At 34.1% G+C, this 16,590-nt stretch overlaps 1 protein-coding gene across 1 annotated transcript in view; it reads right to left on the bottom strand.

The window, feature by feature from the left end:
• The window catches only part of BDP1 (BDP1 general transcription factor IIIB subunit), an 80,370-nt gene that overhangs the window by 47,500 nt on the left and 16,280 nt on the right, over positions 1-16,590 (bottom strand). Inside the window, exons 9-15 of the mRNA XM_081518513.1 lie at positions 15,284-15,427; positions 11,282-11,563; positions 9,966-10,113; positions 6,138-6,293; positions 3,452-3,611; positions 1,756-1,832; positions 691-886 (exon numbers count right to left, since the gene is read on the bottom strand). Coding sequence (XP_081374639.1) covers positions 691-886; positions 1,756-1,832; positions 3,452-3,611; positions 6,138-6,293; positions 9,966-10,113; positions 11,282-11,563; positions 15,284-15,427 — 1,163 coding nt within the window. The remainder of the gene's footprint in view (positions 1-690; positions 887-1,755; positions 1,833-3,451; positions 3,612-6,137; positions 6,294-9,965; positions 10,114-11,281; positions 11,564-15,283; positions 15,428-16,590) is intronic.

The following is a 16,590-nucleotide window of genomic DNA, read 5'->3' as shown; positions in this document are numbered from 1 at the left end:
CACCAGGGAATTTCCTAAGAGGCACTTTTTAATGTTTTTTCTTAAGATACAGAAAATTTCATAAACCACACCTTTTAACTCATCTCAAAGCCCCCAATCTTTTCTTCCCAGTCAGAAAGCAATTAATCTCTTAAAATTATCCCTTGGGTTCGTCTTTCTAAATCTTTTGGATTATTATAATCACATTATACACCTTGGGAATTACTACAAAAGAAATTCCAATCTCAAACCATACCAATTCTTACTGTTATCACAAAGACCAGTTATTATGTAAATATCTAAAATTCATAATCTTTGTTGTTGGAATATTATAGCAGGGAGCTTTTAACATTCTATTTTGTTTAAGTCAGTGTTAAAATTCAGACACCCACCTATATTTTTGAAAGAGAAGTATAATCCTGTAATTCCCTTCAAAAGGGAAGTGTAATCACAACTGCTGAGTGATGGGGGAAGAAGGCAAGTCCAAACATGCATAAGGTGAAAGCAGATGATTCATCATATAAATGCTTAAAATCCACAGAGCTGAGAGCTAAGTGCCTTCACAATTAGCAAAGCTTCTGGCTATGACATATGGGCATTAAATTTAAAGAACAGTGTAGATAATTGTATAATACTGATGTTTTAAAAAAGGAGATGAAAGGAGGCTTATGTTTCGTTTAACAAAAAACTGGAGGGCATCAGAGTACTTACATCTCTGTTGATACAGGATTCATTTTCATTCTTTTCTATACTGGTACCAGGTTTTTCCTGTGATGTAAGAGTTTCTTTTCTTTCAGCAGCTTTACCTACATTTGGTTTTGGTCTTTGTAATAAGCCCGGCATTAGTCGTGCAGGTCTGAAAGCCTTCGGTTGATCATCTTCCTGCAGACAAGTTTTTTCACTCAAACTAGAGTAATTACAAACGAATAAAATCAATGGTTATTCTGAAGTCACATAATTACTTGTATATCACAGGCTTATTTTCAGTACTCCATTCTCCCAGGTATAAATAAGTAAACCATTTGCAAATACAAAATAATTCACAACTGTCAAGAACACCTGCAAAGATACACATACCTCTAATACCTTACCTCTCTAGAATAGACACAGTCCTAGAAGCATGACTATAAAAAAGCATTTTTAAATCAAATTTTAACCACAAAATTGGAAAAAATCTATACCTCACAAGTATGGAATATTATCACCCACTCAGGACACCACTGTGTAACATACACTTTCAGGGCACTAGACACAGATTATGGCATAAATATACCGGAACCCACTGGTTCAGATTTATATTGGACCAAGACCTATTCTAGTTCTCACTCCATGTTAAATATTCTGTTGTTTTTTTGTTTTTGGCCACACCGAGCAGCACACAGGATCTTAGATCCCCAACCAGGGTTTGAATGTGTGTCCCCTGCTATGGAAGCACAGAGCCCGAACCACTGGACTACCAAGGAATTCCCCTAAGTACGCCCTTTTGAAACCACCTGCTATAAATAAAATTATCCATCAACATACAGCTTTACCATTAATTTATCTAACAAGATTTTGTTAACTAGTGGACCCACACCATAATTTATTTAAGCATATTTATTATGCTTGTAATACCAAGCATAAACAGCATTATTAAATGTTTCAACAATCCCTATAATTAAAAATGGACTTAATTACACTAGATGAAAATAAAATTCAGACATTAGCAAGTAGAAAACAAGCCATTACAATCATTCCTAAGAGTTACTATTTTTATTCTATTTCCTAAATACTTACTTAGATACAGTGTCAGGTTCTGGGTTCTCTTTCTCTGTATTCTCCATTCCAGAAATACCATCCTTTTCCATGGGATTCTACAAATTTAATTTTTTATATTTAATCTACTTAACATAAAAACTTTATAATAAATAAATAAGTGGAAATAATAAAATTTCTCATTTTTGTACCTTATTAGAAGAGTTGTTAAAATCATAAACACAGATGAGAACATTTTAAACATATAATCTCATACATTACTAACAGAAGCACATATTGATATATCCTTACCAATATGAATCAAGAGTTTTAATAATGTTCATATTCTTTGACCCAGTAATATCATTTCTCAGATGCTACTCTAAGAAAATATTTAGACGAAGACTTAAGTACAAGGATGGTCACTGGAACATTATACAAAACAGCAAATACTGCAAACTGACAAATATCCAATAATGAATAAATGGTTAAATAAATTTAGTTACACTCACTGATAGAATATTATGAAATTATGAAGTCACTACAAATCATGTTTTCAAAAGACATTTAATGATGTGAAAAAATATGAAACGTTAAAATATCAAATTATACAAAACTGAATTAATAATATTACTCAACTTTGTAAAAAAAAAAAAAAAAAGTTGGAAGGATATATCCTAAAACAGTTGGTTGCATGTGGATTAAACAATTAATTTCTGTATTTTACATGAGTCTGTATTTTCCCAATTTTCTAGAATTTAAAAACATCTTACAAGAATATAATAATATAACTATATATTACAAAAAGTATGGAAAGATTTCACATAAGAGGAAAAAAGCAGACTAAAATTTAAAAAATTATTTTAGCAAAAATAGAACATTTTTAATATAATACTGACAAAGATATAATGAAGCAAGCATTCATAATGCTTATAGAAATGTAAATAGATTTTTTTGGGGGGGCTGCATGGCTTGTGGGTTCTTAATTCCCTGACCTGGGTTTGAATCCAGACCCAGGCAGTGAAAAGCACTGAGTTCTAACCACTGGACTGCCAGCGAGTTCCTAAGATTCATTGTTTTTGGCTGTCAGTTTGATAATATATAACAAGAGCCAAAAATACATTTTAAATACTATGGCCCAGTAACCCTTACCACCCCTAGAAATTTATTCTTTGCTATTTACAAAACTGCTTTTACTTATAGAGTTAAAAAAAAAAAGGAAACAACCTAAGCATCAGAGAAATGGCTAGGTAAATTAATAATAATGTTAATCTGATGCAGCTATTAAAAAGATCAACTAACCCCAAGAGAGTATAAATTAGTAGTTTCAGAGAAAAAGTTTTAAATGTAATATATGTTATGACTCAAAAATACAGAAATGTTTACTTTCATAAAAAGAGAAAGTCTATAAAGGAAAGACAGAGGAATATATCTGTGTTTAGAAAAGAGAGTTGTGAGTATAATTTCACTATAGCTGGTTTAAAAAATACTTTTAATAACAATCTTATATAAGTAAACAAAAGATAGCTTTGTCACTACTAAGGATGTTCAAAATGATATATCCGACATTCCAAAGAAAATGTATGAGGCTAGTAAGACAATTTATTAATGTGTGAATTTCTTATATCTTGGCTTTATTATCATTTACTTTGTAATTACAAGTTAAACATTTTTATTCCCAACTATTTAGGAAAAAAACTTTATAATTTTAATTTCCATTATGTCTCTTACTCCATACCTTTTCAACAGGAGTTTCTTTATGTAAACTCTTGTCCTCTGCATCTGTTTTACCTCGTGAAAGAACTGATTTCTTCCCAACTGCCCTTGATAAATTGGGTTTAGGTCTCTGGAGTCGTCCTCTTGTCATTGGTTTAATAGTTTCTGTTTGATCAGTTTCCCTAGAAAATTAACATCCTTCAAATTTTACCAAAATGCAGACATATTCAAAAGAAATTCTGGAAAATTCTTTAAAAATTCATTTAGAGCTAGAAAAGAACTCTTTTAAGCTTACTTACAATAAAAAAGCAAAGAAAACTGAACAAGAAGAACAATGAAGAATTACTAATTTGTTTTATCAGATATTTACAATATTTAGTATCAATGATTAAAGTATTGTGGTACTAATACATGAATAACAGATAACTGAAACAAAAAAGAAAACTGAGATAACTTGAAATATATATGATTTTAGTATACAATAAAGTTAGCATTTCAAAATAGAATGAAATCAACACAAAAGTAATATATCTTTTTAATAAATATTCAATTAAATGGTAACGGGAAAACTAGTAATACTAGGGAATAAAATAAAATAAGTTTCATCCCTTGCATTGTACTTGCAATACATTCCAAATGAATCAAAGATTTAACTGAAACCAGAAAAAATATGAGTGAATTCTTTTATAAATTTGAAATGGGATAAGCCTTTCTAAAACTTGATTAAAAAATCAGGAGCCAAAAAAGGAAGAAAAAGAAAAGAAGGAGAAAGAGAGAGAGAAATTTGACAATATAAATATCAAAAGCTTTTACATGGCCAAAAGATATGTTGTAAGTCAAACTACAAACCAAGGCATGTTTTACAACTCATATTACAAGACTAACCTCTCTAAAATGTAAAGACCTCCTACAAAACAACATCAATAATAACTCATTAGAAAACTGGACAAAGGGTATGAACTCACAAAAAAATAAATAAATAAAAATAGAGATGAGATGTGAAGAGATGCTCAATTTCACTCCCAATGAGAAACATACTGAATACCAATTAAAAGCAGAGCAAGTAAGCACAAATGCAAAGATATTAAGAATCAGAGAATCTAAAGGGAATTGTATACAAATGTTCATTATTCCATTATTTCGACTTTTCGTTAGGTACAGAAAATTTTTAAATAAGCAACTGAAGGGGAAAAAATAAAAGAATTACATATGCCTGGTCAAAAAGGAGGAGGAGGTAGATATATCATACTGAGATACTATTTTCTTTTACAATCTATCAAGACTGGCAAAAATCCAAGTTTGTAACACTGTTTGTTGCTAAGGGAGACATTTCTTATGTTGTTAGTGGAAATATAAACTAGAATAACTCCTATGAAGAGCATTTTGTAAGTATCTATTAAAATCACAAATGTATATAAACGTACACACACTCATACAAATACATCCTTTGGGCTCGCAATTTCATGTTTGAAACTTAACCTACAAATACACTGCACAAAGGTGAAATGACAGAGGTATAAGTTTCTAAGCACTGCCTGTAAAAACAACATATATATTCATCAGCAGGTCATGGATAATATAAACTGTAATTCATCCATACAATAGAACAGTATGCAACTATAAAAAGAATAAAGAAGGCCTTTACGTAAAGATATGAGGATATAAGACAAAAACTTGCAAAACAACAAGTATACTATGCTACCATTGAGTTTTTGAAAAGAGTTTAAAAAAAAACAGGTACTTTGTGTATTTCTATTAGCTTTAATGTCCGTTTTTTTTGTTTGTTTTTGTTTTCTTTTTGGTTATTTGTGTTTTAATTTTTTAATCTCTCAAAGAATGTCAGAAATAAGCAACACTGTTTACTTGTTAGGGTAAATGGGGACATGGTAGAAGACATCCTTCACTGTATAGCTTCTTGTACTTTTGAATGTTTGAACCCCGGGAATACATTGCCTATTCCAAAGACTAGTTTCTATTTTTACTGGAAAAAAATAAGTCTTGGGAATTACCTGCAGTTCAGTACTTAGGACTTTGCACTTTCACTGTGGAGGGCACAGGTTTGATCCCTGGCCGGGGAACTTAGATCCCACAGGCCACTCAGCCAAAAACAATTTAAAAAATAAATAAATTTGATTCACAGTGTTACCATGCTTTACTGAAAATAAAAATTCATAAACTAAACAGCTTTTAACCCCATCTGAAGTGTTATAAAGGAGACAAAAAGGAAATCTGAATTTTTGAGATACCTTTTCAAAGGAAGAGTCTTGTGGTGCTTTTATTGTTTTTACTGAAGGTATTAATTTAACCACTATTTTCACACTAGCAAGCATAACACATAATCTCTTTAAAGTATCAATATCAAAATCTACTTCTTTGACAACAGGTATGAAAAATAACTCAGACCAAGTAAAAGTTAAATCTCATAGCAAATATTTAGGTTTCCAAATTATTTTAGAATTTCATTGTAAGTTACCACTTTGCTATAACTCCTATCACTACTATACATCAGATATAAAAGATAATCTTTCTGTAATGAAATATAAAAGTAAAAAACTTTGATGTCTCTCAGGCCACAGTACAATTATATACTAAATGGTCTATAGTACCCTCCTAATCCCTTAAGAAAACAACATTATTATCATTTTTTAATGATAAATTATCAAAATTTTAAAAACAAATTTTAAAATCCTACCACGTAAAATACTTACAGTGATTTATTCTTTAGGTCAACATCTCTTTCTTCTGTACAACTACTCTCATCACTATTCACCTCACACAATGCTCTAACTCCACCTTCTGATGAAGGCAAATCTGAAGTGTTTGATTCTGCAGTCTCAGTTGCCACTGATACGACATCTTCTTGACTATGGAGGAAATGAAAATATATTGAGAAAAGAACCTTTTAGTAATATACATCTTCTACTAATCATTTAAAAGATTTTTTAAATACACAAAGTCAAAATTCTGGAAGGTGATCCTTAGTATCACGGAATAAACAAAATGGGTATTTTGGTTTCTTTAAGATCCTTCTTGCACCGTGTTATTAAAATACTGTACCTTAGCAGACAGTAATCGCCACAATGAACAGGGTAAGTGCTCAAGAAGTTACAAAATGAAAAACTCTTAACTACATGGGGTTCACAAATCAAATGTTACGTGTAAAGTTTAGGAATTATCTCTCATTAAAATTTATTCGGCAGTCCTTCATACAGTACTACCGCATTACCCAAGAGTCATGGAAATCAAGGACACGGTTCCAACACACGCAAGTTGCCATTCACGGTGCACCATGGAAGGAGAGGACTGCTGGATCATGAAATATTTCAACTAACAATAATATAAATAATGACTAGGTAGTGGCCAGCATTCAGTTTCAACACAAATTCACATTTAGCCATGCTTTATTTTTCGCTGCTTTTTCCTACTGGGTGTTTCTTTTTCCAGTGCTCTCTGTACATTCTTTTTTTGGTTGCATGTTACATGTAAAACCTCACAATCAGCAGCTTGTATTTTACTTCATGGAGCCTTTTGTCACTAGAAGTATTTAATGTTACTTCAGTTGAATTTATCAATTTTATCCTTCAAACTTTGTGCTTTTTATGTCTTAAGAAATCCTTGACATCACAAAAATATTTTTCTACAGTTTCTCTTAAAAGTTTTAAAGATTTGCTTTATGTATGTCATCTTTAATCTATGAAAGTTACTGCATAAGGTAAAATAGGGATCTACTATCATTTTTTTCATATCTAAACACCATTTAATGAATGGTTAATTCAATCTTTACCTGATAATTTCTTTTTTACTGTACATATTTCTTTTTTTCTTATCTATTTTTATTGAAGTATAGCTGACTTATAATATTGTTAATTCCTGTTACTCAGCAAAGTGATCTGGTTACACACACACACACATTCTTTTTTTAATATTCTTTCCCATTATGATTTATCATGGGATATGGGAGATAACTGCTAATGCCACCTCTACCATCTATCAGATTCCTAAATTTCTCTTCCTAGATTCTACATCCAGTTCCCCTCAGTCAACCCGTCCTTTTCCAGTACCACACTTTTGATTACTCTAGCTTTAGAATAAGCCAATACGTTTCATCTCCAGAGTTGTTTTCCAAAATTGTTTCCACCATTCATGACCCTTCACTCTTACGAACATAACAATTAAAGAACCAGCTCACTGTTTTACAAAACCAATGGGATTTAAACAGTCATAACAGGATTGTTTTCCCCCCTTAAAAAAAAGTCATCAGCATTGTTTTGTGCATAGTCTATGAAGTTAGTTGCGTGTCTGAGGTGAAAATTTAGATATCTGTCACCCAGCAAGTTAAAAGACCTGAGGTCTACGGCTTGTCGTCAAAGAAACTATTAATCTTCTGAATTGTGTGAATAAATTGGCACATGTGCATACATGTATTTTACATGACAATAAGTGGCTTTCATCAGATTTTTCAGAAAAGGGTATACAGAGACTAATGGATCAGAAAAAACAGCCCAGAAATATACCCATGCATATATGATCAAATGATCCTTGAAAGGGTGCCAAAACTACACAATAGGAAAAGGATAATCTCTTCAACAATTTATGTTGGGAAAGCCAGAAATACACACACACACACACACACACACACACACACACCCAAGAAACTGGACCTTTATCTTATACACAAAAATTAACTCGAATGTATTAAAGATTTAAAGGTAACATTTTTTCTTCCCCTTTCTCAGCTGTGCTGCACAACTTGTGGGATTTTAGTCCCCGGACTAGGGACTGAACCCAGGTCCACTGCGTTAAAGGATAAAACTAAAAACCTTAAAACACGTTTTAAGGTGCTTTAAGGTGCTTAAACCTTAAAGAACCCTGATAAAACACCTTAAAGGATAAAACTAAAGGAAAACAGGGAGAAAGCTTCATAAGACTGGTACTCGCAATGATTTCTTGGACATGACACAAAAGGCACAGGTGAGAAAAGCAAAAATAGACAAGTGGGACTATGTCAAACTGAAACCCTTCTGTACAGCAAAGGAAACAATCAAAAGTCAAAAGGCAACCTGTTGAATGGGGCAAAAGATATGTAAACTATGTATCAGGCAAGGGCTTCAAAATAGAAAAGAAACTTCTACAACTTAGTAACAGAAAAACAAATAGCTCCATTAAAAAACTGGAAAAGGGTGCTTCCCTGGCAGAAGTTAAGGCTCTGCCCTTCCACTGCAGGGGCAGGGGTTCAATGCCAGGGACCTAAGACCCCACAGGAGGCTGCAAGGTACAACCAAAAAAGAAATAAATAAAATAAACATTTTCTTAAAAACTGGAAAAGGAATTGAATACACATTTCTCCACAGAAAATATACAAATGGCCAACAAGTATTTAAGCATTTAAAGAGCTCAACATCATAATCATCAGGGAAATACAAATCAAAACCATAAATCATCTCACACCTGTTAGGAGCTATTATATTAATTTTTAAAGTGTAATTAACTAAAATACATTAATTAAAATAGATATATTAATTTTAAAAAATAAAATAATGCAGGCAAGAATGTGGAAAAACTGGAATGCTTATGAACCGTGCGTGGGAATGTAAAATGCAGCCACAATAAAAACAGTATGAAGGCTCCTCAAAAAATTTAAAACAGAATTATCATATGATCCAGCAATTCTCCTTCTGAGTATTTATCCAGAAGAACTGAAAACAGATCTTACAGAATTTTCTTCAATTTCATGATAATTGCAGCATTATTCATGATAATCAGAAGATGGAAACACTGTAAATATTCACTGACAGACAAACAAATAAAGAAAATGTGATATATACCTACAAAAGAATATTATTTGACCATAAAACAGAAATCTTCCCATATGCTTTAATATGGATGAACCCTGAAAACATCATGCTAGGTGAAATAAGCCACTCATAAAGGGACAAATATTATGTGATTCCACGTATTTGAAGTATCTAAAGTCCCTCACAGAAACATAAAGTACAATGGTGGTTACCAGGGGCCAGAGATGGAGAGGAAACAGAGTTACTGGTCAATAGGTAGTTTCAGTCATGCTGTACAACACTGTGCTCATAGTTAACAACACTGTGCATTTTAAAAACTCATTTAGAAGAGTAGATCTCATCTTATGTGTTTTTTACTGGGAGTAAAAACAAACAAAAAACTCTCAGCAGGATATACCACATTCGAACAGCTGAAAACCAAAATGAAGAGAAAATACTTATAGAAAATGATAAGTCTATGCAAACATTAACCACAAGAAGGCTGTAGTGGCATAGCAAGCATCAGAACAAAGAGCAAGACCAGAATGATATCACACAAGTGATGCAAGGGTGATTTCACCAAGGAGATTCAACAATCCTAGAAATGTATGCGCCTAACAAAGGAACTTCAAAAGCCCTGAAAAAAAAAAACCAGAACTGAAAAGAGAAATAGGCAAATTCACAATTACAGGTGGAGATTTCACACTCCTCCTTCAGTAACTGAGAACATGTAGGCAAAGTGAGTAACCATACAAAAAATACCTTGATGAAAGAACAGGGTCAGTTCTTTTCTCAGCGTCTTCACTAGAGGATAAACCCACAAGGTCATCTGTGTCCTGTACATAGGGAAGCTCTTGTTCCTTACTGGCTTCATCTTCATTAATCTCAGGACTTAAAGACAGGCCTTTATCTATTAATACAAAATGTATATTATTATAAAAATGATAGCAAAAACATTTTAAAAAGCACAAAGGAATTCAGATACAACTCTATAAAGTAAGGATTATGAAACTGGCCCAAAGTGCAATTTCTTAATAGTGGAGCTATTCTGCTTTATATGTAATATCTTTAATAGTAAGCCACAAAAGAGCATAATATTATGATGCCTATAAATCACACTATGTTACCTATCAGAATTCACTTAAAATCTTGGTGAAGCTGAACCACATAAAATTTAAATTCTACAGAAAGATTGTTCTGGTCTGCTACTATCTTTTCCTCCTCTCTTTACTTGGTTATCTGCTTTAAGTAATCTATATTACTTAGATATAGTAATCTATATATATATGTATTCACATATATAGTAATCTACATATGAACTCTTAAAGAAAGAGACTAAGATGTCCCTTAACTCTTAGCTCGCATTCCCCAGGAACTCAGAAGAGTCAAAATGTCTACATTCTAGGGAGTTCAACAAAAGAATAAACGGAAGAATATTTATTTCAGTAGAGCTTCCCAGGTGGCGCTAGTGGTAAAGAAACTGTCTGCAAATGCAGGAGACATAAGAGACACAGGTTCAATTCCTGAGGTCCGGGAAGATCTCCTGGAGGAGGGCATGGCAACCCACTCCAGTATTCTTGCCTGGAGAATTGCATGGACAGAGGAACCTGGCAGGCTATACAGTCCACAGGGTCGCAAAGACCTGGAGCAACTGAAGCAACTTAACACACACACACACACACACACCTTTTATACAATTTAAATAACTTATTTTGGGTTCATAGAGGGGCTCTGTAGAGGTAGGACATGAAAACCTGTGATTTATTAACAGATACAGTACACATTTAACTATATACATGTGACTTGGAACCTTGTTAATATGAGTACCTAAGAGGTAACACTTCTCAAAGACAAAATTTAGAGGAAAAAATTCATGTCACTTCATTTTTTTTTAAACAATAAATTAATTTTTCTTTAAATTAAAAGTAAAAGGGTTTAACACAGTACCATGAATACGGAACCAATGAACACGCATCATTAGTTGCTATTATTCAGAAGGAGCATAGTGGAGTTATACACACTAGTGCACATGTCTTCACAAGTAATATAGGGGCTGTTAAAATACGTAATAAACTTACTTTTGTGTTTTTCTCCTTTAGAAGAGCCTGGCTGAACAGTGGCATTTCCTGAAAGATGTACTTCTTGTTCACTACCTTCACCCTGATTCTTTCTTCTTCTTTTCTTTTGATTTATGTCTAGTTCTAATGCATTCTGTTCTGAATCCTGTTCAGATAAAGTCAGAGACTGTAGTTCTTCTTCAACTGTCTGAGGATCCTTTTGCGACCTTCGTGGGTTTGAAATTTTAGTGCTCACAGACTCATCTCGTTCATCATTAGCTCTTCCACTGGCAACTTTTTTCACTGAAAATAAGAGAAATGTTATAACTACAAAAACAACCTATAGAAAAATGCTTAAAGGTGGAGAAGATAAATACTTAAGGATGTCTTAGCAAAAATTTAAAGACAACTTAAACTGTCCAATAGAGAATGACTAAACACGTTACATTTATGCTATAGAAATCTAGGCAGTAAATAATGAGGTAGCTTTATATGCAGTAAGTATATAAGATTTCAAAAATTATTGTTGCATTTAAAAAATCAAGTTGCAGAACAATATACACAGTATCATCTCATTTTTATTTTAAGGAAAACAATTACATATATTCCAAGACACAAACATATATAGGCATATTATAGAAAAGAGTTACTATACTAACTAAAAGGCTTCTCTGGTGGCTCAGATGGTAAGAATCTTCCTGCAAAGCAGGAGACTTGGGTTCAATCAATGGGTCAGGAAGATCCCCTGGAGAAGGGAATGACAATCTACTCCAGTATTCCTGCCTGGAGAATCCCATGGACAGAGGAGTCTGAGGGCTACCGTCTATGTGGTCACAAAGGGTCGAACACAACTGAGCATTTTACACCTTCATACTAACTCATAATTTACTAATAATTATCCCTAAGAAAGCTGAAGAATTTGGGCTTCCCTGGTGGCTCAGTGGTAAAGCATCCGTCTGCCAATGCAGGAGACACAGGGTTGATCTCTGATCTGGAAAGATCCCACATGCAGCAGAGCAACTAAGCATGCACACCACAACTACTGAGCCTGTGTTCTAGAGCCTGTGCTCCACAACAAAAGAAGCCATGGCAATGAGCTGCCCCTGCTCTCCCCAACTAGAGAAAGGCCATGCAGCAACGATGACCTAGCACAGCCAAAGATAAATAAATAAAATTATTTAAAAAAAAAAGAAAGCTGAAGAATTTGACATGAGGGCAAGGTAGGAGAGAGAGTTCAAGAATTTCATTTTCTGTATTCTTTGTTTTTCAATGAACAACCTTATTAGCCAAGATTTTTAAACAATTTCTAGTGCTTTTCTTTGAAGATATATTAATAGTTAACCATATCAAAAGGTAAAATAATGGAGACTCCCCTGGTGGTCCAGTGGCTAAGACTTCATGCTTCCAATGCAGGGGGCCCCGGTTTGATCCATGACTAGGGAACTCGATCCCACATGCTGCAACTAAAGATCTAAGGAGATCTGAGTGCCACAACTAAAACCCAGCAAAGCCAAATAAGTGAAAATGAATATTAAAAAAAAAAAAGATAAAATAATAAATTACATTTAAAAAAACAAAAACAATAAAATTCAATGTCATTTGTGAAAGTGAAAGTCGTTCAGTCGTGTCCGACTCTTTGCAACCCCATGGACTATACAGCTCATGGAATTCTCCAGGCCAAATACTGGAGTGGGTTCAGTTCAGCTCAGTCACTCAGTCATGTCCAACTCTGCAACCCCACAACACACCAGGCCTCCCTGTCCATCACCAACTCCCAGAGTTTACTCAAACTTATGTCCATTGAGTCGGTAATGCCATCCAACTACCTCATCCTCTGTTGTCCCCTTCTCCTCCCGCGTTCAACCTTTCCCAGAACCAGGGTCTTTTCAAATGAGTCAGTTCTTTGCATCAGGTGGCCAAAGTATCGAACTTTCAGCTTCAGCATCAGTTCTTCCAATGAATATTCAGGACTGATTTCCTTTAGGATGGACCGGTTGGATCTCCTTGCACTGGAGTGGGTAGCCTTTCCCTTCTCCAAGGGATCTTCCACTGGAATGGGTAGCCTTTCCCTCTCCAGGGGATCTTTCCAACCCAGGGATTGAACTCAGGTCTCCCATTTTTATTCAAAAAAAGTCAAAACAAAATTTTAAAATTAAGAAAATACTCTGGATTTATTTTTTTATCAGAATAATAATCAGCAATTTTTAAATTCTTACCTGTAACAAAATACCTGAAAATTTCTCACATTAAATAAGTTACAGTGGGGTACTTATGTTATCATCTGTAACACAGTAATCACAAGACTATTGATAGATTAGTATATTTATTTTAGTTTCCCAGGGCTAAATAAGTTTAAAAATTGACTGAAGAGTGAAACGACTTTGCAGTCATTAACACTACTTTTAAAAAGACAGGAGAACTATGCTCTAGAGAAAGAAGTTCTATATTGGCTCTGTGCAGTTAACAAAGCAGGGCTCACTGCACTCCTTTGAAAGGCCTGCATAAAAGGTTGGCCCATGGGCTGTGTCTGGAAACTTGGGTCTGGAAAAGAGTTCCATCAGCCTGACAAAAGTGGCTCACTGTACCTAAATCGTTTAAACAAACAATGCAGTTTATGCTGAACAACTGCTTCTGGGAATTTTGAATTCTGGTACATGCCAGGAAGATGGTATCTACATGACCAACCTCTAAATAAAAAACCTGGGTGCTGACTTGGTAACAAGCTTCCCTAGTAGACAATTTTTTTTTTTTTTTAAGTTTTTTAGTTTTTATTTTTTGGCAATACCACACAGCATGTGGGATCTTACTTCCCCCAAGTGTGTTAGCCATTCAGTCATGTCCGACTCTTTGCGACCCCATGGACTGTAGTACACCAGGCTCCTCTGTCCATGAAATTCCCCAGGCAAAAATACTGAAGTGGGTAGCCATTCCCTTCTCCAAGGAGATCTTCCCAACCCAGGGATCGAACCCAGGTCTCCTGCACTACAAGCAGATTCTTTAATCTGAGCCACCAGGGAAGCACCTTTGTTCCCCAACCTGTGATCAAACTCATACTCCCTGCGTTGGAAGGGTGGAGGCTTAAGCACTGGACCCCCTTACATATCTCATTCCTACATGATGTTGGGAAATTGAGCACATCCCATGTGACTCGTGGACACCTGTACCTGCTTCCCCCAGGCTTTGACCTTTGTGCCTTCTCTCTTTGCCAATTTCGCTCTGTATTCTTTCACTGTAATAAATCTCAGCTATTTGTACAACTATATGCTGAATCCTGTGAGTCTTAGCAAATAATTGAATCTGGGGGTCCTCTTGGGGTCCCCCATCACAGACTCTCACAGTCCTAGGTTGTGTTCTGCTGCTGTCACTACTAACACTGTGATACGTTAAGAAAAAATGACAGGATCTCTGAGGTTACTTCTGGGTTATTAAAACAAAAGGAGAGGGGCTGGGATGTACAGCTAACACATAAGGTTCCCTATAGTTCAAAGATCATTTAAATTATAAGATTATAGCTAAACATTGTCCTCAGATCAAAATTCAAATAGTTAAGAAAATATAAGCCTAAAAATAGAAATACCCACATATAAAAAATTTCCTACCTGGTATAAGTCAACATTAACCCTCAGAAATAAGTTGTGCTCAAACAATACAATTTAGTCACAAGCTCAAAGTATTAGAGTTCCATTTTTCATTATATTAGACTTTCGAGCCAGATTTGATTTACAGAGAAAAATAGTAAGTAAGCAAACATGACACCTCAAAATTCTGATGCTCCTTTATTAGCTACAACTATGCCCCAGATACAAGAAAGATGTCAAACAGCCCAGTTATGTCAATTATAAAATTATAAAGGGAGCTGCTGTTTGTGGCCAGTTAACTAGAAGACTGAAGAAAAACCAATTCCCTCCAATCAGATGTCTTAATGATCTCAACTACCAGAACTATGTATGAATGCCCTAAGACTTCAGGGACAATACTGTAAATCTATTCTTACTAAGTAAAATAATTCTTTTCAATAAATACCTTTTACATTTTTCCGTGATTTAGAGGACTTCTTCTCCTTTGAACTCTGATTTTTAACAGATTTTTGTTTTCTTTTCTCTTCTTCGGCAAGAACTTTCTGAAGCAAATGAGCAAAAAAATCGAAGTCAAAAGGGCGCTTTTCCTCTGTTTAAGAAAAAAAAGAACCTTCAAGTTTTTATTTTAAAAAAAAAAGGAAAAGAACTTCCAAGTTTTAATTTTTCTTAAGTATCATAACATCAAAAGCAATGAGCTTATCAGCAAGCGAATAAACAACTTTAATCACATAGTACAGTCACATAACAGAATCTCACTGAACAATAAAATAAGATGTTCTAGAACAAGAGAAACTAACCTATAATGATTCAAATGAAAAACGTGGTTGCCTGGGTTGGGATTAGGAGTGGAGACTGACTAGAAAGGGAAAAGAGGGGCCTTTCTGGAGTGATGAAAATGTTTCATGGCTTGTTTAGAGTGGTGGTTACACAGGTGAATTATTTATCAAAAGTCAAACTATAAATTGCACTGTGCATAATTATAAATATACTTTTTTAAAACACTGGAACGACTCAGAAGTTCTCAAAAGCCTATCCACCCACTTCATGTCCTCCCTTTATTACAACCTTTTACTATTAACTCTACTCTTTCAAATATCAGCAAAGAAGGAAATAAATGAACATTAATCAGGACCATTCCACTAAATACCCATTAACAGTAAAACAATTTCTACTATAAAGCACCAAACAGTGAATTTTAAAGGTTTTAGAAAGGTCTAACAATGACTCCACACCCCATAAAGACTGTTCATAGATTTATGAATTCTTTTCTGATTAAATATAATGAAAAGTTTCAAGACCATTTCTCCAAAATGGAGAGAGTTGAGGACTACCACATTCCAGATCCTCCAGGAGCCATTCCTGGAAATGGTTTTCCTGAGGACTCAATACCACATTGATGAGGTGCAGTGTCCACTCATCTACCTTTGTGTCTATACTCAGAAAATAAATGTACAGAGCTACACAATCTAAGTACCTCTCTTTAGAATTTTTTTCTAAGAGAAGCACTACAGCAAATGAACACAGAACACATTAATCATGAAATGTTGGTAATTATCTTCCAAACAAAGAATACAGGAACTACTTCAAACAGTACATTTAATTCTGTTTTTCTTTTCAGAGCCCTTGATGTATTTCTCTGGACTTAAAGAGAAACTAACAGCCTCATTTTAATGAGGTTATTAGTTAAAAATTGAAAGGTATACATCATTTCTTCAAATCAGGTCTAAATTCAAATGTCACACCTTTAGACAG

Source organism: Giraffa tippelskirchi, chromosome 8 (genome assembly GCF_054371585.1).
Source record: "Giraffa tippelskirchi isolate mGirTip1 chromosome 8, T2T-mGirTip1v1.2.pri, whole genome shotgun sequence".
NCBI classification, from domain to species: Eukaryota; Metazoa; Chordata; class Mammalia; order Artiodactyla; family Giraffidae; genus Giraffa; species Giraffa tippelskirchi.
Note: the sequence above shows the minus strand (reverse complement) of the source record. Positions and strands in the feature narration are given on the sequence as shown.